The sequence below is a fragment of the Uloborus diversus genome, chromosome 4 (assembly GCF_026930045.1).
Source record: "Uloborus diversus isolate 005 chromosome 4, Udiv.v.3.1, whole genome shotgun sequence".
Classification (NCBI taxonomy): domain Eukaryota; kingdom Metazoa; phylum Arthropoda; class Arachnida; order Araneae; family Uloboridae; genus Uloborus; species Uloborus diversus.
Genome location: NC_072734.1, coordinates 57,492,985 through 57,517,622, shown reverse-complemented (window position 1 = coordinate 57,517,622; position 24,638 = coordinate 57,492,985). Strand labels below are relative to the sequence as shown.

At 33.5% G+C, this 24,638-nt stretch overlaps 1 protein-coding gene and 1 long non-coding RNA gene across 2 annotated transcripts in view; both read left to right on the top strand.

The window, feature by feature from the left end:
- Positions 1 to 24,638, top strand: part of LOC129220585 (protein Skeletor, isoforms B/C-like) — a 102,153-nt gene that overhangs the window by 30,302 nt on the left and 47,213 nt on the right. The window contains exon 8 of the mRNA XM_054855017.1: positions 10,566 to 10,671. Coding sequence (XP_054710992.1) covers positions 10,566 to 10,671 — 106 coding nt within the window. The remainder of the gene's footprint in view (positions 1 to 10,565; positions 10,672 to 24,638) is intronic.
- Positions 19,385 to 24,638, top strand: part of LOC129219931 (uncharacterized) — a 7,056-nt gene continuing 1,802 nt past the window's right edge. The window contains exons 1-2 of the long non-coding RNA XR_008580441.1: positions 19,385 to 19,470; positions 21,357 to 21,523. This is a non-coding gene — a long non-coding RNA (uncharacterized LOC129219931). The remainder of the gene's footprint in view (positions 19,471 to 21,356; positions 21,524 to 24,638) is intronic.

The window sequence follows — 24,638 nt, the reverse complement described above, 5'->3', positions numbered from 1 at the left end:
TTATGTTTTTCGCAATCACCAGTGTGTGTGTGTGTATGTAGGCGTGTGTGTTTGTGTGGAGGGTATGTGTGTTTGTGTGGAGGGTATGTGTGTTTGTGTGTAGGGGTATGTGTGTGTAGGCATGTGTGTTTGTGTCTGTGTGCAGGCATGAGTGTGTTGGTAGTTGTGTGTGTTTAGGTGTATGTGTGTGTTTAGGTGTATGTGTGCGTGTAGTTGTGTATGTATGCGTGTAATTGTGTATGTATGCGTGTAAGTGTAGGATATTGACGCAACCTGGAGACGGCTTTCGCTATAGGAGCAGCATCGTGAGGAGCTGGTCGACGGTGGTGCTGCAGAGGGTGCTGGCGGGAAAACTAAATGATAGCTCTACAAAAACAGTCAAATAAAAGCAATAAGCAATCGTGATTGCTCAAAAAAAAAAAACAAGTTTTCATGTTTAACGTGTGTTTCTCTGTGTATGTGGCATCGTAGCTCTTAAACAAATGAAGATTTTAATTTTCTTTTTGTTTGAAAGGTGATCTGATCAAGAGTATTCGTGGCTATGATTCATTTAAATTAAGGTTATTAAAATTTAAAACTTATTTTCGGTTTTTGTACGCAATGAATGCATCATATTTTGATTTTTTTTTTCTTCCAGTAATGCAATAGTAAATACTAACAATAAAAACATCTTCGTTTTTTATTGAATACATTTTGGTACTTTTAAGCTAAATAACAACTTTCTTCTACAGTTACCAGTTTCAGTGGGGTGAGGTGGGGTAAAATGGATCGTAGGATAAAATGGGTCAGTTTGTAAATAACTCAATAATACATACCTGCCAACTCTACTGGTTTTTCCGGGAGGTTCCTTAGTTTTGAGAATTTCTCTCGATTGTGTATGTCATGAAAGGAAGTTACATTTAATTGTACTTTGATGGACAGTAAAAAAGTTCGTTTTTCCCCAAAATAACACTGAAAAATGTGATATTGCAGTGTGTCTCAATCATCAACTGGATTTTTTCTCAGTTAATGTTGGCAGGTATGAAATATTTCTTTTTCCTAAAACCAAAGTTTGTAATAATATTTCTCCGTTTGTTGGCAAGAAATTTTAATCTCAAAGTTTCTCTCATTAAAATAACAACGGGCAGAAAACATTTAACCAGCATGAAGCATTTTACAAACTTCCAAGAATCTTCTAAATTTTATTAAATAACAGGGAAAATTAAAAGTATTTCCTCATGACAGAAGATTATTGCAGTCGCTGAATGCTGTCAGATAAGAAAATATTTTTTTCCCTATTTATTTCATTTTATTTTGAATGGAGTAAAATATGTTATAGTTAGGTTCAGGGGTGCCCAACCCCCCTAAGAGCAAAGGCGCAGTCCCCTAAATGTTGCAAAGCCCCCTGAAAGCAACCCCCCCCCGAAATAAGTGAAAAATACTCCTTACAACACCCCTCTAAAAATTTAAATTGCGCAGTCCTGCGCCATGATTCCCCACCCTGCCCCAGGGGTGCATCCCTGCTTAGGCTTAGCAGATTTCTCCTTAATGTTTAGTACGTAATTACATTTATAGGTCAAATCACACATGCTGATAGTAAGAAAATACAATAAAATATTAAACAAAATTATGAATGGCGAATTGTTATGTATTTTCGGAAAAAAGAGATGATTAATATTGTGGAAAAGGCCTAAAATTATTGGAATATTAGATTTAGTGTCAACATCATTACAAAATATGAAAATAAAGTTGCTTAAGTTATTTTCTCGTCTGTTTGTTGTACTGTTCGCCTCCGAGAAGTTGAGCTATGGCCTTGAGGAAGTCCATTTCTTTCAAGGGAGAGCAATCAGTAAGAAGAATTGTTAGGCGCAGAGTTGGACCTAACCAATTATTGTTGGGCATTAAGCCAATCGACCTTCAGCCGTTTTTCTTCACCCCTATTTTAACAAATGGAACCGTTTAATTGGCCTGCTAGCGAAGTTCAACTTGCCAGAGGCGGACAGTAGTTACTTTCACAACAAACAAATCCGTTAATGTTCTTAATAAGCATCATTTTTGCATGAACACTCGTTCCGACCCATCATGGATTAAAATGAGTCAACACATTTGTAGCTACTTTTCGTTAATTTAAAGTTAAGGGATTTGTCCTGAAATTGCATGACTAGGGTTAGGGTGAGTCTTACATCAAAACGTAAGTAAAACATGATAATATAGCGATTTTTCTCTCATAAAACGTTAAATGTGAAAATAGAACAAAAATGACCCATTCTACCCCTTTCCGCCCAACTTAATATAGTGCTCTGTTGATGACAAGGAAGCCTTAACATTGTTTTGTCTTTGATATTATATTTGTTTTAAATTACATTTTGAGGAATGTACTAAGCGTAATTTAGCAATTTCTTTTCTGAATCATCACATGATTCTGTCACGTGAGATATAACATTCTGTCACGGGTGAGAACGTATCGCACCCCGACAAGGAGAGCGACACAACTCATAATTAGGAAAAAAGTAAGCTATTGATTTAGAATCTAAGTTTAATGCCCTTTCTTGCCACAAAACTCGCAAAAAGTTATCATAAGTAATCTTAACTGCTGCACGGTGGCGTGGAAGTGATATAGTTATTAGTAACAAATCATTAAAATTTCATAATCTAAAGCTCCCCAACCTGCGGCCTGCGGGTCAAATCCGGCCCGGAGCAGTTTTTTTCCGGCCCGCGGGAAGCTTACAAACTCAAACGTATTTTTTTCTTCTATTATATTTCTTTTTAAGCAATTTCGAAAAAAACTAAACCAAGAAAATCTCAACCACTACTAAGCATGATCGTAGCCAGAGGAAGGCAAGAAGGGGCAACTGCCTTTCTCTAGGGGAGAGTTTAAACTTTCATTTCCTCCTAAAGTCAACAAAGATAGTTTAAAATAGCATTTTTGAGATTTCAATTTCAAAAAAATTCTGGAGGATCTTCGCTTACCTGTTTTCCCCCTTCATTTGACCAAAAATAACTGAACAATCTGAACTGAAATATTGTTGGCCCGCCTTGCCTCCAAAAATTTACAATGTGGCCCTTGAGCAAAAAAGGTTTCGAGACTCCTGATCTAGAAGAAAAAAATTGCGAACTGTAAGTATGCATTATTAATTTAGGCCACAAAAACTAACCAGTAAACATGACATTATAAATTTTTGACGCATATTTAAGATTTGAGATTAAATAGCTAAACACTTTTGTATAAAACCTAGATTTTCTCCAATGTTTTTTTTTTTTTTTTGAATTCTGTCACTTTCCTTGCCAGAGTGCGATATCTTATCGCGCGAGAACATATCCTACCGCATTAGATAACCTACTTTATCACATTAAGTAACATATTTTATCATGTAAGATAAAATATTATGTCTTACGATGTTTACCATATTAGACGGTTATAAAATTACAAATTGAAACAATGTTAAAAAAATGTTGTAATTGAACTTCTTCAAAATTTATCCTTTGGTAGTTAAGAGTCTATTTTTGAGATGACTTTCCCACATTTTCCTTTTCCAATTGCGTTCAACTTGAACTGAAAGTAGTACCTGCTGAAAACTTTTTATTTTTGGCATAATGGTTGCTTGAATGGTTAAGTTCAGTTGAAATTTATAACAGTAGAAATGCGAAAAACTTAATCTGGGTTTCAAGCAAATGCTTTAAATGGGAAAATAAATATCCATTCTGCGAGGGTGACAAAAGTAGTTTTCGGAAAACTTAAAGCAGATTTATTTTAGAAAAGCCTTTAATTTTTTTTTAATAAGAATGGTAAAAGTTCATTTCGAAGTGATCGATTTTAATCCTGAGCGCTTCATTTATGAAAGTAACGTTTCGCAGCCAAAATATACTACGCTCAGAGCTAAAGTCGATCTAGGGCAATTCCATGTCAGATCAATCACCTTCTTGACCTCAGCATTTCTGATTTTAACGACATTTGATGTGAGGGACACATATGACAAAATAAGTAATCCAGCCAATTTTCAGAATTCTACTTTAAAAATTTTACGAAATACAGGGCTGTTAAAAAACGGAAAGAGTATGAAAAAAATGAAAAGTCGTGACATTCAAATGACTGTAACTTCTCCCCTAATTATAGTAGAATAAAAATTCAAAAAACATTGTAAAGTTCAAGAATATAGCTTTCTATTGATATAAAACATGACTTTCTTACGACAGGTTTACGTTTCAAGTCCATTCATCGTGACATTTGACCTTGAATATCTCAAAACATGCCCCCTTAGAATTTCTTCAAAAAAATATATTTTATAGCTCTAACACTATTCTTCCACTACACTAAAACTTAGACTGGAATCGCAATGCCAAGGTACTGAAAAAAAAACGTTCACATGTTTTACATTGTGGAATTCCATATGTCAGGTCAGTCACCTTCTTGACCTTCTCAGCATTTCCGATTTTGATGAAATTTTGTGAGAAGAATACAGACAAGATAAGTAATCCTGCCAACTTTTAGAATTCTACTTCAAAAATGTTATGAAACACATGGCTGTTAAAAACTTTAAAAGTGCAAAATAAACGGAAAGTTGTGACATGCAAATGACTAACTGCTATCCTAATTACAGTAGAATAAAAACTTAAAAACCATTGTAAAATTAAAGACTAGAAATTTCTATTGGTATAAAACATGGATTTCTCACGACAGGCTTAAGTTTAAAGGTTTACCGTGCGTCAACAGTGTGAACGTTTTCAAGTTTTCACCATGGTTCAATTCACCGTGAATTTTGACCTTGAATGTCTCAAAACACGCCACCTTAGTATTTCTTTAAAAATATACCTATTATAGCTCTAACACGTCTTCTAAAAATTAGGCTGGGACCGTATTGTCAAGGTACTGCAAAAAAACCTCAGGAATGTTTACATACAACATCCCGTAATTCGAACTATTGATATTTCGAACTGTTGATAACTCGAAGCTCTTAGCCGGTCCTTTGGGACTTTAACAAATATTTTTATTAATTTGGGATAGAATTTCTAACATTGGTTGTTGGAACTTCTTTCGAAATATACATATTATTAACATAATTAAAACAATAATATTTGGACAGACTTAATGAAAACATGAAACAAAAATGCTTAATCATTTCTGATTTTTTTTGCAGTCCCTTGCTATTGCGACTCCAGCCTAAGTTTTGGTGTAGTAGTAGTGTTGGAGCTATAAAATATATTTTTTTGGAAAAATTCTAAGGGGGCATGTTTTGAGCTATTCAAAGTCACCAGTTAAAGTGAATGCCTTTGAATTTATAACCTGTCACGAGAAAGCCATGTTTTATACCAATAGAAATCTCTAGTCTTTAACTTCACAACGGTTTTCAAATTTTTATTCTACTGTAATTAGGATAGAAGTTAGTCATTTGCATGTCACAACTTTCCGTTTATTTTGCGCTTTTCAAGTTTTTTACAGCCCTATATTTCGTAACATTTTTGAAGTAGAATTCTGAAAATTGGCAGGATTACTTATCTTGTCGTATGTGTCCTCATACGAAATTTCATTAAAATCGGAATTGGTGAAGAATTCAAGAATGTGACTGACCTGACATATGGAATTCCACAATGTAAAACATGTGAACATTCTTGATTTTTTTTTCAGTACCTTGCCGTTGCGATCCCAGTCTAAGTTTTGGTGCAGTGAAAAAATAGTGTTAGAGCTATAAAAAAATATATTTTTTAAAGAAATTCAAAGGGGGCATGTTTTGAGATATTAAAGGTCAAAAGTCACGGTGAATGACCTTGAAACTTAAACCTGCCGTAAGAAAGTCATGTTTTATATCAATAGAAAGCTCTATTCTTTAAATTACAATGTTTTTTGAATTTTTATTCTAACATAATTAGGAGAGAAGTTAGTCATTTGAATGTTTCAACTTTTCGGTTTTTTTTTCGTACTTTTTCAGATTAACAGCCCTATATTTCGTTACATTTTTAAAGTAGAATTTTAAAAATTGGCAGGATAACTCATCTTGTCATGTATCCCTCACACCAATTTTAAAACCGGAAATGGTGAGGTCCAAAATGGATTTTTTTTTGATTGATTTGACTTGGAATTACCCCCAGTCAAAACACGCGTAAGTCGCTTCAGTTCTTACGCTGATTAGGGTTTCCGATCCCGAATCTCGCGGGATCGAGAGCAAAACCCCACGGGATTTCCTAATCCCACAATGATTTTCTACGCAAGTGTTTTTCGACATTTGCCTCTCATAAAATGAATATTTTCCCAAACATGTGAAGTTTGAATCACCTTCCCTGTATATTTGCAAGAAGAGCGAGAAAAACTTTGTGTTGCATATCATGAACGATGTATTTAACATTTAAGAACACGATAAAAATAAGATTTTATTTTTGTGGGAATGCATTGGTTTTCTCATTCGAGGTTTCGATTTTTAATCGTAAAAATTACGAACGTTTTCGAAAACCATCGCAAAAATTTGAATCCCAGAAAATTGCGCTTTGGAAAAAAAAAAATAATAATGAGAAAGGGTATTACAGAGTGCAAAAGTCCCTGGAGTAGCTTTTAAATGCAATATTGGAACGCTTATGTAAGCTTAAGGAATGCCCTCAAAACCTTTAACTTACTAAATGTGCACAATATTTTTCTCCGAAGAAAAAACCTGACATTATTTAAGCTTTCTAGCAGGGTAGAAGGTGCCTGCCGATGTCTTTATCATCGTTAATTTAATATTAATGTGAGTGGTACCTTAAAAATTATGTTGGATAAATTATCTGAGCAATCTGCAATATTGGGCAACAGCACGACTCGAAAAGAGATGACTGAAACTTGGATGAAACACATGACTGTATACTTTAAACTGTTTATGTTTTGGAATATCTCTTTAAAATGACAGGCAAAATTAGCGAAGTTATCCAAAAACTTTTACTGAGGATACTACTCGATTGAAACAAGTAGCATTTTATGCACGGATACAATGACCAACGTTAATTAAGAAACAAGTCCTTTCTGAAATAATCAATTCAGTTAGATTGATATAGCAAAATAAGCAAACGAATAGACATGGTTTTTGTTCAAAATTTACAGTTCTTGAACAAAAACCAAACGTGACCTCCATTGGAAAAGAAAAATCTGTTTTAAAAGCTTAAGTTTATTTGCAACTCCAACGAACTATAGGGTTAACTTGTTTGCATGCATGACTTTTTTGTTTTATTCTTTTTAAATTAATTTTCAAAGTGTTGTGGATATTTTGGCATATGTAAAAAGAAATGAGAATTCAAGAAGCATTACTAAACATTAGAAATTAATACAAATTCAGTAGTTCATAGTTGTAAGCAGCCATTTCCACGATGTTGAATTCGAAATTTATCAATTCTTGATGAAACTACATTTTTATTGTAGCCATACAAACACTATAAATATTTCATGTAAATAAACCTTTGTTTATCAGTGTTATCAAAAGAGGAATATGAAAGTTCTTTGGTTTGTTTGGTTAGCGCTAATTGTTTTACATTCGGTTTCGTATGTTTCTAATTTATGAATTATGATTTAATTTTGTTATGCATCATCAATAAAATTCTCACGGATACATGGCGGTAGTTTTCTTTTTAATTGATCTTCCATTATTTCTTTAAACTTATCGAATTCTGTTATCTTTCTACCATTTTAATCCACACATGATAAAAAATAAAAATGGTTTACAACTGACATGCAAAATCTCGCCAAGCAAGTGTTCTTTGCTCGCACAATACTAAAACTATAACCCTAAACTATAATTGCACTACTTTGGCGATGAAAATTCTCAGAGTTAAACATTTTTCATTACGTTCTACGATAATACTGCATAATATCCTTCTTTTGAGCTTAAGATTAAGAGAAAAAAATAAAAACATTCTTACAAATTCAAACAAAACAATAAAAAAATTTACCTTGTAGAAAGTTATCCTCTTCCAAAAAACAAAAAACGCTTCGAATAGATTTGCAGATGCGAAGTTTGTTAATCCAGAGTTTTCATGTGCTTAGGATTTCACGCCATTTACGACAGTCAACTCACTTTTTAGAGGGAAATAATAAAGACGAAAATTATTTTGAGGAGCTCGAGAATAACAATTAAGGGACAAAACACTTTCTATTTCTGAAAGCAATCCAAGACACATCGAATGCGTTAATAAATACTCATAACAAACTGCCTATATTTACGTCAACAGACACACATGGAACGCAATGTTTTAGTTTTTTCGGCAGTTATGTAAATCACCGCAAGGTAACGTATTCGAGCGCTGGAGTTGCGAATTGGGGTCTTTTGCTGAATGTCCACAATTATTTAATCTCTGTAAAAACAAATGCCACGGAAAAAGTTCGTAGCTTGAGGCACCTGGGGCCCTGCCCCTTATCCTCTGGTGTGCTATGTTGAAAATTCCCGGTTGGGGGCATGGCTTGATTTTGACGCAGAAGATGGTTGCGTGGATGTACGAGAGACGTGGCTTCCTCTAACGGGAGTACCATAACGGTTAGCCGAAGGCTCTTCAAAGTAAATTTTAACTAAAGTTCTCCTTTTTTTTTTATATAAGTTTAAGATTTTTTTCCCCTTCCTACACATTTTTAAAGTTTTATACTTTTTATCCCCCGTGGGGGAAAAAACAAATGCAGTGGAGCTACACCGCACGTTTTCATCAAGCTCGTTATAAATTAAAATCTAACTTTTTGAAAAATAAAGTCAATTGGCTTCTTACGATCCCGATATTCCACGGGACTGAAATTGGCACGGGATTGGAAACCCTAGCTCTGACAGCCTCAATTCAAAATCCATTCTTATTCGTACAGCAAATACTTTGCTGTAAATCTCTTATATAATTAAAAACTGAGCGTATCTATGTATGTCCAAGCTTCTTCTCCCGAACGACAGTGAACTGACCATCGAACCAGGTATCGATGGATTCGTAATCCTCCCTTCTTCATGTTTAGCTATTTAACATAATCCTCCGATAATAATTAGCGGAGATATCAATTAAAAACTATTAATTATGACTCTTAGATTTCAAAATCAAATCCCTATTTTTCGAAGGCTTTCCTCCATTCAGTGCTTCATCTCAACTTTCCGCAACAATGCTTTAGCGTGAAGAAAGTCATTGAGATAAAAGATCTGTTGCCATTTTTTTCTCTCGAATATGCACAGGTTAAAATTCTTGTTTTTGTTTTGAGGCTTTTTCTGTAATCAGGGGATTTAAAATGTTTACTTTTTGGGGTTTTTCCGCAATCTACCACAAAATTTCACTGACTTTTTTTTTGGTTCAAGCCTCAGTGGAGAACTCGCGTCACTTGACATAACTTTTATTTTCGAGATGGACCGTGCAAAGTCGGGCGACGCAGCTAGTAATACTTGAAATTTCGTTCTTTTGAATATTTCATTTTAACAAAAACTCATTAACTACAACAAATACGAAAATAACAGAATTAAAAAAAAAAAAAATACTAAGCACTTTTCATAACGCACTCAAAAGGACAAAATAACCTTTCTGGGTCAGAAAGGACAATTTAACCACAAACGAAGAAAAGTGCGGTTCTAGTCATTTCAAACCAAGCTTTCAAGAAAAATATGCATGTTTGAACACGCAAATTTGTGATTGAAAGCTAGATAATGATAAGAAATTCTCTTCATGACTTGAGCCGCACTTTTCTTCGTTTGTGGTGTCATTTTATTGGAATTTTCGATACCTACAGGAATGCTCAAATTGCCCTTTCTGACCCAGAAAGGTTATTTTGTCCTTCTGAGTGCGTTATGAAAAGTGCTTGGTATTTTTAAAAACATTGTTATTTTATTCTTTTTAGTGTAAACGTATATCAGAAATAGAATAATTTTACAATCACGAAACTTCACCTTATTTTTTTCATATTAATGCTAGATACTTGAAGGGAAAAAAACTATATACGTGTCTGAAAGTTTAAGCAGTTGGCATTAAAATTTAATCCTTGTTCCTCTCTAGGATTTATGCCTGCTAATTTCATCCTTGCTTCAGAGAAGCGTTGATTCAAAATTTTAATTACGATTGCTTTTAACATTACTGTAGCAAAGCAACAAAATTTGTAACATTGGGTTTTATATTTAAACATTTAATGAGGAAATTACATGAAATTTGCTATTTTCCACCCTAACTGAAATAATTTTATTTCAGAATTTTAATTTTTCAGCGTTAAGTTGTACCTTAAGATTATGCAAATCATTCAGTGAAATCCAGAAGTCTCTAAGTGATCTGTTGATGAAATATAAGCAAAACCAGGCCTCAGATTACTCCATGACAATCTAGCCAAGTATAATAAAAGTGCTTAATAACAAGTAAAAATATTGTACTGAAAATTTTCTGGAACCGTATCAAGAAAGAGCTTCATACATAGCGAAGTTTTCCAGAAAGAGTTCTCATTATTTGTAACATACTTTTTGTTTGCGTTGGCCACGTGGTATCGCTTTCAGCGTCATGGGGAAATCTTTCACTCATGCAACCGATAAATTCTCAGCAATGATAATTTTCAACGATTCTGGTTTGATATTAAAATTGATAGGTATTTAAAGAGAACTTTTATTTGTTGGTTCATGCATGATTTTGTGTTTTAGGAACATGAATCTCCACTTCCCAATTGCGAGCAACTGCACAAGGATCTTCGAGTGAGTTGGGAAATCTTTGGACCTGCCATCACGTTCGAATTGGCCGGCCAGATAGGTAAGTTTCTGTTGAGTAGCTAATTTTAGAGGTTCAAAAAGATCGATTGAAGAAATCTGTGGAAAATGAAACAAAAGCCTGAGATTTCCCTATCACTTCGAGTAAAACTACAGAGAAAAACCCAAAGCTTATCCCTGATCAATGTGGCCAAGATAACTTCAATATGCCAAGAAGGCTACGTAGAGATTTTTTTTTTACAAAATCTAAGAACTACTAGGAGTCGGCAAATTTACTGAGACACTGGAAGAGTCATTCATTCATTGCTACTGGAGACGTAATTAAGAAATTGTCGTAACCTCACAGGAGAGCACGATTCCACCCACAACGCAATAACTTTTTTAAAAAACTAAACTAAGTGCACTGTTCGCTAATGGCATTTCATCGCCATGTGCAAAAGCGTAAAAAATGTATTTCAATCTGCGCTCCGATTAAAATAATTGTTAAAAAATATTTTTTTTTTCAAATTATTTAAAAAATGGTTAAAACCCATGTTTTTAAGCATGCTCTTTCAGAAAAAAATACTTTAAAAATTTCGGAAACGACCCCATTACCGAAACATCCCCTTTCATCTATTTATTTTGATATTAACAGACAAAATGCAAAATTGGAATAAATTATTTCTGTTTGGTACTGTGTGTACATATCAAAATTGTATGTTTCCACATATGCAGTAAACATGACTAAGAGTAGAAATGAAACTGCTAGAAATAGTTAAATTCATACAAACTTTCTCAACTATTCATTTATGAATATAGTCGAACACTGGTTTTTCATAATGCGGCTGTCATTACCTCACGAAACTGAATCCTCCTTTTCTAGAAAAGAAAATATTTTTGTACCAATTTAAAAAAAATGCTTAAATTTATGAGATATTAAAGTTCAATACTGTTGAATAACAATAAGCCAATGATACAAAGGATAAAGTGTTTTTATCAAGCAGTCGCTGTTTTTATTCACATCTATCTTAAATGGGGTGTAGACCCACATTGTGGGGCTTTACTCCATTTTGTCGGGTGAACCGTCGCAGTTTTTTCATTTTAAATCGTAATTTTCTCGGTAATTACTAGTCAGACATTGCTAGAACTCGGAGGGGTTGTAAGTGGCAACCCATTCTAAGATTCTAATTTGTAAAAAAAAAGACAATCTATTCTTTATTGACAATGATATTACAGAAACTGAAAACGTGGGACTTTACCCCACCTACCTTACTAATTTGGCCATGCCATTGTCCTAAATGTGTGTTTAATGATTAGGTTGGTATTTAAGTGGGCAGATAGGTAGCCATTTTTCTAAAAAGCTCGTTAAGACAGGAAAATAAAAAATAGAACCGCCGCATAAGATATAATTATGTAACCTTATGCAACCCCAGTAGCACAACAATTTTGGCCAATATCGGTCGAGTATTGGCCAAACCTGGCGTGCGTCGTCGTATGTCGGACGATTTTACCCGATTTTGGCCAATACTGGGCAGTATTGGCATCCCGATACTGAAAAAGTGAAAGGGCTTTATAAAACGTTTTTTAAAAAGAAATTCTGTGTTTAACATAAAGGTAGAACTGTTCTGAGACTTTTTCCAGTAGATTTGGTATTTGAAACTCCTGATTAAAGAAATTGACAGACCTCGCTATTGGCCGATCTAGTCCAATACTGTATAGGCTTGGCCAACTGATACTGGTCAAATCAGAAAAACTTAATCAACGGTTACTTTTCAGAACATTTCGCAATTTCCTCCCAAAAGAATAACATGAATACCAGACATTTTAACGAAATTTAGCACTGCAAAAATATATTTGGAAATTTACGCTTCCTGTCTAATGTCCAATGCTGTCCGATACTCAGCAACATTGGTCATCTCAATTATTAAAGTGCATTCAAAACAGTTTTCTTGCAAAGCATTTTGAAATTCAATGCGTGGGTACAATTGGGAGAAGTTATTTTCCAATAACTTCCTAACCTATCATCCACGATAAAGTAATCTACGGTTTTCGCTTCATCCAACATTTGCCGATCTTATCCAATTCTATGCAGTATTGGCATTCTGAATTAAAATATTACTTTTAAAATAGTTTTTTTAGTGAATATTTTGTTCTGTAATGTGTTGATAATACTGGGAAAAATTATACTGAAATAATTTAGGAATATATTATCCACAAAAACGAAACGTATGGAGGTTCGGTTCTGCCCATATAGCACACTTCGTCTGAGCGATGTTCCAGCGACGTCGCAATGTCCCATTCACGTCACATCACACTGCGCTATTAACAGTACGTCGCTGCGATGTTACAAGTAAACGTAGCTGCAACATCTTGCTGCGACATGCTTGAGACGTTTCCCCCTCTCTCCGAACTAGTACACGCATGCGCAAAATGAAGAACTTTGCTAGCGAGTGTTGATTAACTGTGACTGTAAATTTTTTAACTGATCGATTCCAATGTGTTTGTTTTTCTATAGTTTTCCGCTATGATTACTGATTAAACGAGAAAGTTCGTAAACTAATTGTACTAATCTCTAATTTACTGCAAAAAAGTTTTTTGAATAATACTTAAAAAATCCGAATTTATAGCTTTGTTATGGAAGGATATTAATTTTTTCTATGCCTTGTGTTTTAATGTTGTCGCACGTGTGCTGGTTTATTTTAAACTTAAGCGGTTAAGCTTTTCATCAAACATTTGATTTTAAAATTTTGAGTTTTAGTAGGTGATGGATCGTCTTCGATCCATAAAAAAAGTTAGCTAATAGAATTTGAATGAATGAATTGTTGGTTTATAGAATTCTTGCTATTTTATTCTACATCATGTTGTTCGTTAAATATAATTATTATTTGCTTTCACTATCATTTTTCTTGATTTTTTAAAAGTACTATGTTTACAAAACTCGAAATTCTTATTTTAAATATTCTATACATTCATGTATGGCTTTTCTTGCTTAAGACTTTATTCATGAGTTATGTTAAATTTTATATTCATTACTTTATTTGCATAACGCATGATGAAAACAATTACTCTCCAATGTGTATTTGCTTAGTCTTCAATATTTAAGCACACATTAAGTATTAACTTTTCTGCGCAATACAATTCAATTCAGAAATGGATAGCGAAAGAGGGTAGTAGTGTATTTTCTTACTCTCTCTGCCGTTTTATCTTTTTCTGTCTTCTTAAGCAGTCCCATTCCTTTTGTCAGCAGTTAACTAATTATAGTTGGTACAATAAACGTAGAAAGATAAAGCATTCATTATAAATGTCATGAATTCAGACTAAGTAAGTATGAATAGTATTGATCTATATCTCTATATTGTGCTGTGATTCCATCTATTGCTAGATCCTCTACCAAGTCATGCTGACTTGCAGATATTAAATTTAAAAGTAAACCCTAATATCTTTAAAATTCTCTTTATTTTCATGTGTCTCTGTTTAAAAAAGCTTATAGGATTGTGTCAAATATAGTTTAAAAAAATCTTCAAGTTACTCGAGATAATTTCAGTGTAATGACTGACATATAAGATGAAGTCCTAATAATTGCACAAAATTGTACATAACTTTAAAAATAATCAGACTCACGCAAGATTACGTAATCCAAAAAGTTATTTTCATTCAGAAAAATAAAGTTTTAAACCATATTTTTAAAACATAGTTGAGGTTTCCCCAATTTGTCTATTGTGAACGGCATTAACTTTTCAAACTAAAGATTCAAAATAGTAAAATTATTGCTCAAAATAGGTAGCTTTGAATTAATTTCATGTTTAATATTTACTGTACTTAATAAACATTTTACTCATTTATACGACTTATTTTATTCATGGTCTATCTTTCTTATTTGTTGTGATTTTAAATAAAATATGCATATACTTTCAAGATTTTGAAACAATGCACAGAAAAATGCTCTACTACACACAGGGTAGGCTTTCTGTTGGCAGAAACCAGTTTTTGCCATGCCATTGGCAGAAACTGGTAAAAACCGGCAAAAACTTAAAAGCGTCTTCAATAACTCAAGTAATTGCTAAATGATATTCATTTGAGTAAACAAAAAAATAAAATCCTATGTTAGTGCCCTTGATTTAGTTTGGAAACTAAACTTTTCAATTGCAGATGCTTGTAATGTTTGGATTGATCTAACAAAGGACGAAAAATCAAATGGGTGCTTAGGAGAGAGACATACAAAATTTTAAACAGGCATTACTTAGTGTAACATGCTTGCTTGTATCATATGCTTATGTATCAAGTACTCCTGCCTTCCCCCCACCATACACATTCTGGAAAATGTTGAAATGGTGTACCTTAAGTTATATAATCATTTCTGATGAGAACTTAAAAAGTCCTTAATTTTCACTTTTAACTGACCCACCCTGCACAATCTAAAAAAGTAGAAATTATTTCCAATTACCTTGATATTGAAGATGAGTTTTGTGAACTAATAGTAATATTTCCTTCTAATTATATACAGTAAACTCCTGATTATCCGTGAGTCATTCAACAATCAAGAACATGTATTTTCGCAGCAAGAAGCTTAGGCCAAAGGCTGTTTTTTTCTCGAAAAATTGCAGATTTAAACTCATAGTTGTTTATGTTTTATTATTTATTGATTTGATTATTTTTTACATTTTCTTCATCCTGCATGCCCTTGTTATTTATTGATGTTCAGTTCTGTTGTGCAAAAATATAAAAACATTTTTATTGTGCTGCATATATTTTCACCATGGCTGCCACACTTCCGTCCAAGGGACGGATTTTTCGGCCATCGGTTTTTTTTCCATGTTCAAAATGATTTTTATAGATGAAACAAATCTTGACTTTTGAATCTCTCACTCTCAAAAAAGGTCTTATTCTTCTGAGGACAAAAAACCGGCCCACCTGCTAAAGTTAAAAGGATAAGCTGTTTTTTCCCCCAAAAAATAACTAAGATACTCAATCTGTTGATTTCAACCATTCTTATCTTAATCTGGAAAGTTTTGTTAAAGTTTTTATCACACTGCATCTTATAGCCAAAAATCTCATACCTGAAATTTTTTTTAATTACTTTTTTTTTTGTATGAAATATGAACTATTTATGTAACATGAACTATACAATCTGAAACTTTTTTCTGCAGTAACAAATAGAAAGTTTTTTTAATTGTATTTTATTATTAGGTTTTTTTCTACTTTTACCGCCTAAAAATCTTGGAAAATGATATGTTATTTTTTATTTAGGTTTGAATTTTTACTTAATCTTACAATTTGGTTTTACTATATAGTTACAGCATCAAAAATTAGCATTATATATGTCTAAAACATCAAACAAACTAAGCGCTAACATTTTGGTGGCGAAATGGAGCCACGCGCTTTTCAGTCCTGGCCAATTTTTAGAGTGGCACCCATGATTTTCACAAAACAAAATACTATGTATCAATAAACCCATGTTTGTCAGCAAGAATATTTTTTACCTTTGGTTGTCCCTCTCTATAGCCTTTTAGCGGTTTGGCCGCGATTTTTGATATCCACTGCACTTGTGCCTCTTAATTCCTCATATAATCGGGAGTTTACTGTACAGTTGAACTTAGTTAATGTGAAATGCCAGAAACTCCACAATTTGTTCGATTAGCTGTTATTTATAACAGTTGCATAAATAAGTGAAATAGTGAAAAAAACAAATGAGTATTGTCTTTAAAAAAATGAATTACTACTATTCATTATTACGGTATGAACATATCTGTTAGTTATTAAGATTTTCCATTTTTTGAAAAGAAGGATGCTAAACAGTGGAGGAACAAGTGATAATCCGCGTTGACACATAGAAAGTTCCGAGAAATGTCCACAGACAACAGGTATAAGGGCTTTATGCTCCACACAAAAATATTTAACTTATGGTTGACTTTTTAGTCTTACAAAATGATGTATAATTTCGACAAAAAAATGGCATTCATCAGCAAAAGTTTTCAGAGGAGGGGTAAAAATTTTTTGTTTGTCTTAGCCTAAACTTTCATTTGAATGCAACTATTGTGCATAAGATTTTCAATTTAATTATGTACAGTGATGTTCCTATCATTTTTTCTGAGAGTATACTCCCAGTAATCAATTATGCACAATATGTGTATGCGATCATATGCATAATATGAAAATTTTTTAAGCTTGAGGGTATAGGATATATGTTTTAAAAACGTTTGAGAGTATACGCGTACTATATGGAGTATACCCTAGGGGGGCACCACTGATTATATATAGGTTGCGTTCGACGAGCTCGACCGAGAGCGACCGGTTAGTTAATCACGTGACAGCTAATGATCACGTACTCCAATCAACCAATCAACTGCTTAGAATGGTAACCGGTTGATCATAGAACGCTTCGGTTAGTAACCAGTTACTTACCGGTCAACCGGTGAGTTTCGTCGAACGCAACCATAGTGGACCCTATCTGAACACTCGCTAAAGTGAGCAATGGCCTGAAACATAAATTTTTGGGAGGGCAGAACACAAGATAGTTCCAGAATACATGTGCATTATCCAATTTTCTCCTATAAAGAACACGTCCATAATCCAAACATTTTTGCTTGGTTCCATGATTGTTTCAAACCAACTTAACTAAGAAAATATTCGTTTTAACCGAGATTTTGTATCAACCGTGAATATTGGGAATTTAACAATATTTTTGCATTAATATTTTATTATTGGGTCTAAATGCTACTAAAATATATATATCGTCACCTCAGAGCAATAGTAGGATATCTTAGTATTATTCCTGGGATTACATTTCTTACTGTTGCTCTGAGGCGACAATATTCTCTTGCTATATTATTTTCTACTTTTTAAATTGAACAATCACTATTCGTATTCAACAACCAGGGGCATGCACAAAAATTTTGGGGCCCATCACAAATGACTTTCCCGTTACCCTTTATGTTGTTTATCCCTATTTTCATCCGTAGTTTAAAAAATATTTTGCCAACAGGTGTCCTCCCCCCCCCCTTTGCACGCCCCTGGCAATAACTAATCCGAGTTTTTTTTTCTTTTGTACTTCTTAAGTTAGTGCATACTAACTTGTACGAATTGTTTGTGTTATGTGGGAATTTAAATATTTTGTTTGAATGGTTAGCTATACAATTTTAGCAAACATTTAGAATTAATGTGAATGTTACTTGATGAAAAATACAAAATTTTTGTTTTTTCCCAATAAATAAGAAAAGATTTCAGAAAATTTTAGCTGCGAGCTGTCACATTTCCTCATCAATATCACAAGCCCAATGAATGTGCATGTAACTGAAGTTGGACAATTCCACGTGTCCAGAACATCTCTCGGCTGTCACATTGGGATGAAAACATCACACTGCGACAAACCATACATGTCGCATTACGACGTAACTGAAGTTGGACAATTCCACGTCTCCAGAACGTCTCTGGGCTATCGCATTGCGACAACCCATGCATGTCGCATTGTGACGTAACTGAAGTTGGACAATTCCATGTCTCCAGAACGTCTCTGCGCTGTCGCATTGCGACAACCCATACGTGTCGCATTGCGACGTAACTGAAGTTGGACAATTACACGTCTCTAGAACGTCTCTGGGCTGTCGCATTGCGACAACCCATGCATGTCGCATTGTGACGTAACTGAAGTTGGACAATTCCATGTCTCCAGAACGTCTCTGCGCTGTCACATTGCGACAACCCATACATGTCGCATTGCGACGTAACTGAAGTTGGACAATTCCACGTCTCTAGAACGTCTCTGGGCTGTCGCAATGCGACGACAACATCACATTGCGACGAACCATACACGTCGCATTGCGACGTAACTGAAGTCGGACAATTCCACGTTGCCAGAACATCTCTGGGACGTTTCTGGAATGTGCCGTGACGTGCCCGAGACGTTACAAACGTCGCAGTGCGACGTATTTGCTACGTTGCCGAGATGTGACTGTGCTATGTGGGTGCCGACACTGGCCGATCGCATCCGATGCTGCGCTGTATTGGTATTCTGAATTAGAAAATTACTTTTAAAACAGATTTTTTGCAAGACACTATAAATTTTTATACAAAGGTGCAATGAAAAAAAGTCATTTTACAATAATTTATCGATCTATAATACACGATACCGAAATGTACAGCGCTTATCTTCTGCTGACATTAGCCGATCGCATCCGATACTGTGCTGTATTGACAGTCTGAATTAGAAAATTACTTTTAAAACATATTTGTTGAAAGGCATTTTGAATTTTAAGGTGTAGGTTCAATCAAAAAAAGTCATTTTACAATAATTTATCGACTTATATAATCCACGATACAATGTACGGCGTTCCACTTCTGTCGACATTGGCCGATCACATCCAATACTATGCTGTATTGACATTCTGAATTAGAAAATTACTTTTAAAGCAGACTTTTTGCAAGACATTTTGAATTTTAATACGTAGGTAGGATTAAAAAAAAGTCATTTTACAATGATTTATCGATCTATAATACACGATACTGAAATGTACGGCGTTTTTATCTTCTGCCGACATTAGCCGATCGCTTCCGATACTGTGCTGTATTGGTATTCTGAATTAGGGAATTACCTTTAAAATAGTTTTCCTATTGGATGTTTGCTGCTTCTAATAAGTGGATAAAATTGAGAAAAATTATTCTGAAATAATTTAGGAATCTATTGTCTCCGATAAAGAAATGTATGGAGTTTCGCTTTTGCCGACATTAGCCGATTCCATTCGATATTGTGCAGTACATCCAGTGCTCTCTGATGACGCATGCGCAGACCCGGTAAGTTCTCTCGCTCCGCTCCGTCGAAGGACGCCATTGCTGTTGTTATTAGCTTCATCATTAACTCGTTCTGTGGGTAAGTTTGAAATCGTTTTCTATATTGAATAGAATTGCAAATTTCTTTAAACTAGAATTTGAAATGTGTTATACATTTTGCATTCACTCTTTGTTCAATACACATAGTGTTCTGAATACCCGAAAAAATCTTCCAAATTTGCTTGTGCTGTGTTTGTGATTGTTTTATGATGTCAATAGCGTGGGGGGGGGAGGCATTTCAATTAAAACTTTTTAGCATGTGCTATCCTTTATTATAAATTGTTCCTTTTCACGTTTTGAGAATCGAGCTATATTAACGTTATCGCTAACACTTACAAAAAAAAAAAAAAAAAAAAAAGACGCCGAACTGTTTAGTTCTATATGTTACAGCTATTTTGCTTTGTTTTATATTTTCTTATCTTGCAGAGATTTCATATAGTACAGGGAAATTGCATTTTAGCTGTTTTCAAGCATCGAGCAAGATAAAAACATATAAAATATTCTTTTTTTTCCCTTGAAAATTCTTCCCGTGCTCTTGAAAAAATAAGTTAGAATATAGTTAGAATAATTGTCATTTACTGTCAAGTATAAAGCTTATTTGTGAGGCAATATAAGTATTTAATTTATGTCAACAAACAGTTAATATATTTAACAATTCAGTTTTGAATCAGATATGTACAATTTCTGAACATTTTGAGGCTTCGAGGAAAAAAGATGGAAACTTTGATTCTTTACAAACATTTTTTTTTTAAACAGTGATGTTTTGATGAAAATAATTTCATGAATTCACAAATATTTTCAATATTTCAAGTGCATATAACATATTACTTTTCAGGGAAATCCAAACTCAGGAAATGGATAGGTACCGTAGCAAAAGAGGGTTGTAGTAAGTTTATGCTCTCTGACGCTGTTTTTTTTTTCTGGTGCACTTAACAGTAGTTGGCACTTGACATCAGTTTATGAAAGTAAAGGTATTGAGTTATTAAAGTAAGCAGAAATAGTATCTTTATCTCTGTTGTGCTGTGTATTTTCTCTGTATTGCAATTTCAGCGGTTGTATACTAAATTGTTCAAAGTTGTATGTAATATTAAATATTTATTTGCAATTTATTTGTGATTTGTGCTTATCCAAGTTATTTGAGATAATTGCAATATAATGGCTGGAAGTGAAAAGATACTAAATTCTATAATAATTGCTTAAAATTGTATCTGTAAAAATTATCATAACCACAAAAGATTACATAATCTAAAAGGTTACTTATTACATCATCCTACTTGCTGGAGTAGTAATTGCTTGTTAGTATTTTAAATAAAAAGCATATATGCCTTCAAGATTTTGATGCATAGAAAAATGCTCAACTAACTACATAGATTTGAGGAAAAAAAGAAATCTCTTCAACTAACGAAATCCCTATTATAGCATATCATAGTGTATGTTGTTATTATATTTCCTTATTTTCAAAAACAAAATTTGAAATGTTTTAATATTTGCTATTTTATATCTAAATGTGAAAAAGATAATTTCTAATTATAAAGAGTATTTTGATATTATGGCAAATATGAGTTTAATGTAAACTTCTCATTAACATCTTTCAGTAATTTGATTTGTTTGCATCTGTTAAAAAAATTGACTTTTTCGATTACATAATTTTTAATTTTGTCTCAAGAATTATAGTTCAAGGTTAGGAACTTAACTTTAATAAAAGTTTAAATAGTTGTACAAGACTTTCAGTTGTATGTTGCTATGGTTCGCTGGTATAGGTATATCTATATATGATATTTTTCATATTTATTTTTGGAACTAGGATAGAATGCACTGTAATTTGGTAAAAAATAAAATGCATACTTGAAACATAACAGTAATGTTTATTATTTAGGTTTATTTAATTACTGCCTTTTTTAATATCTATGTGATTTTCCCTGCCAGAGGTTCAAGTTGTGCCGCCCGTATGACCTCTTGATCTTTTCAGCAGGGAATCCTCTCTCATCAGACTCTAGAGATGAATGATCCTGTTTGTCCACACAACAGAAGATCTTCGACCGTCTGGCTTCGAACCCGCAACCCTTTAGTCCACTTCACTGATCCATGATTTGGTAAGTTTGCTCAATAATAAAGCCAATTATAAAAAGGTTTTGTATCGCGATTTTTTTTAAATGTTAAAGCATTTCCATGTAACTGATGTAACATAGTAAATTTATCTATGTTTAGAAAAATTATTAAGCTGAAACAACACATCTAAATTGATAATTTCTTTCCTGATACAGCATTTGGGTCATTCCAAAGTTAGGGTAGTTCTCAAAAGGTGAGAACAAAAACATTGCTTTTGAGCCATTTTTAAAATTTTGGAATTTGAAATCAATTTTGCTTTTATTGCATAGCATGTATACCTCGAACATCATACACAAACATAAAAAGACAGCAGGTATTTATGCAATTTAATGATCGTCTGTAGATAACAGATTTTGGGCATATAGTTGTCCGGTAGGTAACAGATTTTTGGACATCATCATAATCAGGGCTGTGGAGTCGGAGTCGGACTAATTTTGGGGTAAAGGAGTCGGAGTCAGAGTTGTTAGAAACCATGCTGACTCCGACTCCGGGGCTCTTTTTTTCTTTCATTTTCACTGACTCTCCTTGCATTTTTTAAAAACTGACTACCAATTGGTTCGATTACATGTATAAAAAGCTACTAATGAGAAAATAACTGCCATTATGGCAATCAGCTAGCTTGAGTGCTTACCGAACTTTCTGTAGCCGTCCCCTAGTTTTCTTGCCTTTTAACTTAACTAATAGCAACTGTCAGCAGACTGTTTTGTTGCCTAATATTGTCAAGTAATCACTTTCAAATAAAAATAGAAACATAGTGTTTTGTTCAATCTCAGTTATAAAATAGTATAAAAGGAACATAACAATTTAGTTAGACGAGGCCTGTAGCTCAGGTGGAAACTTTTGAGAGTGATCCGCAAACTCAGATAAGTTCTGGCGAAAATGCACAAATCCAAAAGATCCGATGAAATAATCGATTTTTTGTTCTTTATTAAGACTATTTCTATAAGCTTAGTTCTCACTAAAAAGTATGGAACAAAATAAGTGTAAATCATTTCTTGGTTACAACACTCAATAATTACAGTTAATCTTAAAATCTTCATATGAAGGTTAATCTAAAGCAGCCAGTGAAATTTAAATTAAAAATTTAGCGAAGAAGAAATATAGGTATAGTAAAAGCTATTCGTACACATTTGTACACCGCCGAATTTTGTGTAAAATTAGCTCCTGATGTATATGGGCCCTATATTTGTTGAAATTTTATTGATAAAGTATAATTTAAAATATATCCGGGAAAATTTTCAGAATTGAAATATTTATATTTTTTATAAACTCTGAAATTAACTTTGGAAGTCACCTACCAGATGGGTGTCACCCGGGCCAAACCACCCCCTCTCAAGAACTTTGCCGGGAAAAAAGCTTTTCTCTCAAGTTACAGCTTTCAAAAATTGAAAGCACACGATTTGATCAATATCTATTTGTTAAACATTAAAGGGGGGAGGGAAAATTACAGCTAATCCTTCTCAATTTTTTTTAAAGGGATTTTTAAGTCATCTCACTTTTAAACTCGTAACTATTGGAAAATTTGAGTTTTAAATTGAATTTCTAACGTTGTATGTGTCTTGGGTTTACAATGAAAAAACAAAAGGCAAAATTTTCATAAAAAAGAATTAATATTTCAATCTCTGTTTAGAGGTTTTCCCCCTTTCCCTGAAGAAAAAAAGGGAATTGAAAAAGTACAATTTAAAAAATAATAATAATAATAAAATCAGGAGTCGGAGTCGGGCGTTTCAAAATCCAGGAGTAGGGGTCAGAGTCGGCCATTTTCCTTCCGACTCTGCAGCCCTGATCATAATGAAAGTTTCACTTTTTGAACTTTTCCAATGAAAATTTTATCTATTTTTAAATCCTGCAATGAAAAATAGAGGATTTATGAAGTACATGAGTGACCTTATATACTGGTCTTAAAATAATAAAATTTTGTTATGGTTTTGTATAATCCGAAAAAAAAAACATCCATTTTGCCGGCGCAGGTGATCAAGTCGCCAAAACCGCCGCTGTTGGCGAAAACCTGAATTCCTCTCTGGTAACCCTTTGCATATTATACGCTGTGAGTTGTCGCCAATCGAGGTTTGCTTGGCGATTTTTGCCGCCTTTGTTTACTACTCGTTACATCATAACTTGAGTTTCTACTGTTATTTATGTAATGTCTAATGCATAATGTATTAATTGTTCAAAATAGCAATGAATTAAAGAAATTAACATTATAATAGCCTTTAGTTGGTAAGGTTACAAGACAGAAGAGCATATTATAATATTGAATAAATGGACAGAATTATCGGCGTCTAGATCATAACGCAATTTGGACATCTCACATATATGTTTAAGAAAAGTGATTTTACTTCAAAGATACTGCATAAAAACATATGAAAACACTTTAAAATGATTAACAATTGATTTTGAGGATCAAAAAATACCTTTAAAACATATAAATCATATATTTAGTACTCAAATACAGGGGTCTGGCCAGAGCAAATTTGGGTCCGTTAACGGACCCTTTACAAAAATCCGATCAACCAAAACGGACCTTTCACAAAAATCCAATCAACCAAAACGGACCTTTCACAAAATCCCGATCAACCAAAACGGACCCTTCACAAAATTCTGATAAACAAAAACGGATCTTTCACAAATTGTTTATTGAAAGAGCAAATCTCAGATTAAAATAATACAGCATATTTCCTGTATAAAAACGAAAATGGTTGGAACCTTTTTTAAAGTTAAATTAGAGGAATCAACTTACACAAAATCAGCTAATTTCGCAAAAGAAAAAAAAAATCGGCACTCCAGTGATGCTCCTGCAAGCCATAAATAATTACTACGGCCAAATAAATATAATGCCTGTTGTTGGTTTCTTTGAAAGAAATTAACAGCTGAAAGTCAGTTTGGTTTACAATTTTGCTTGTTTGTTTTATGCAGCGGTGTTGTTGTAAAACTTCTTTGAAAAAGCGTCAACATTCTCTGAATAGGCGTAGTAATCACTTTTCTCCCCACTCATGATTTAATAATCAATAATATACAGCGAAATGAACTTAGAACTGCAAAGGGTAGTAGGGGGGGGGGGTGATCGCTTCAGATAGGGTTACCAAATTCAAACTAATC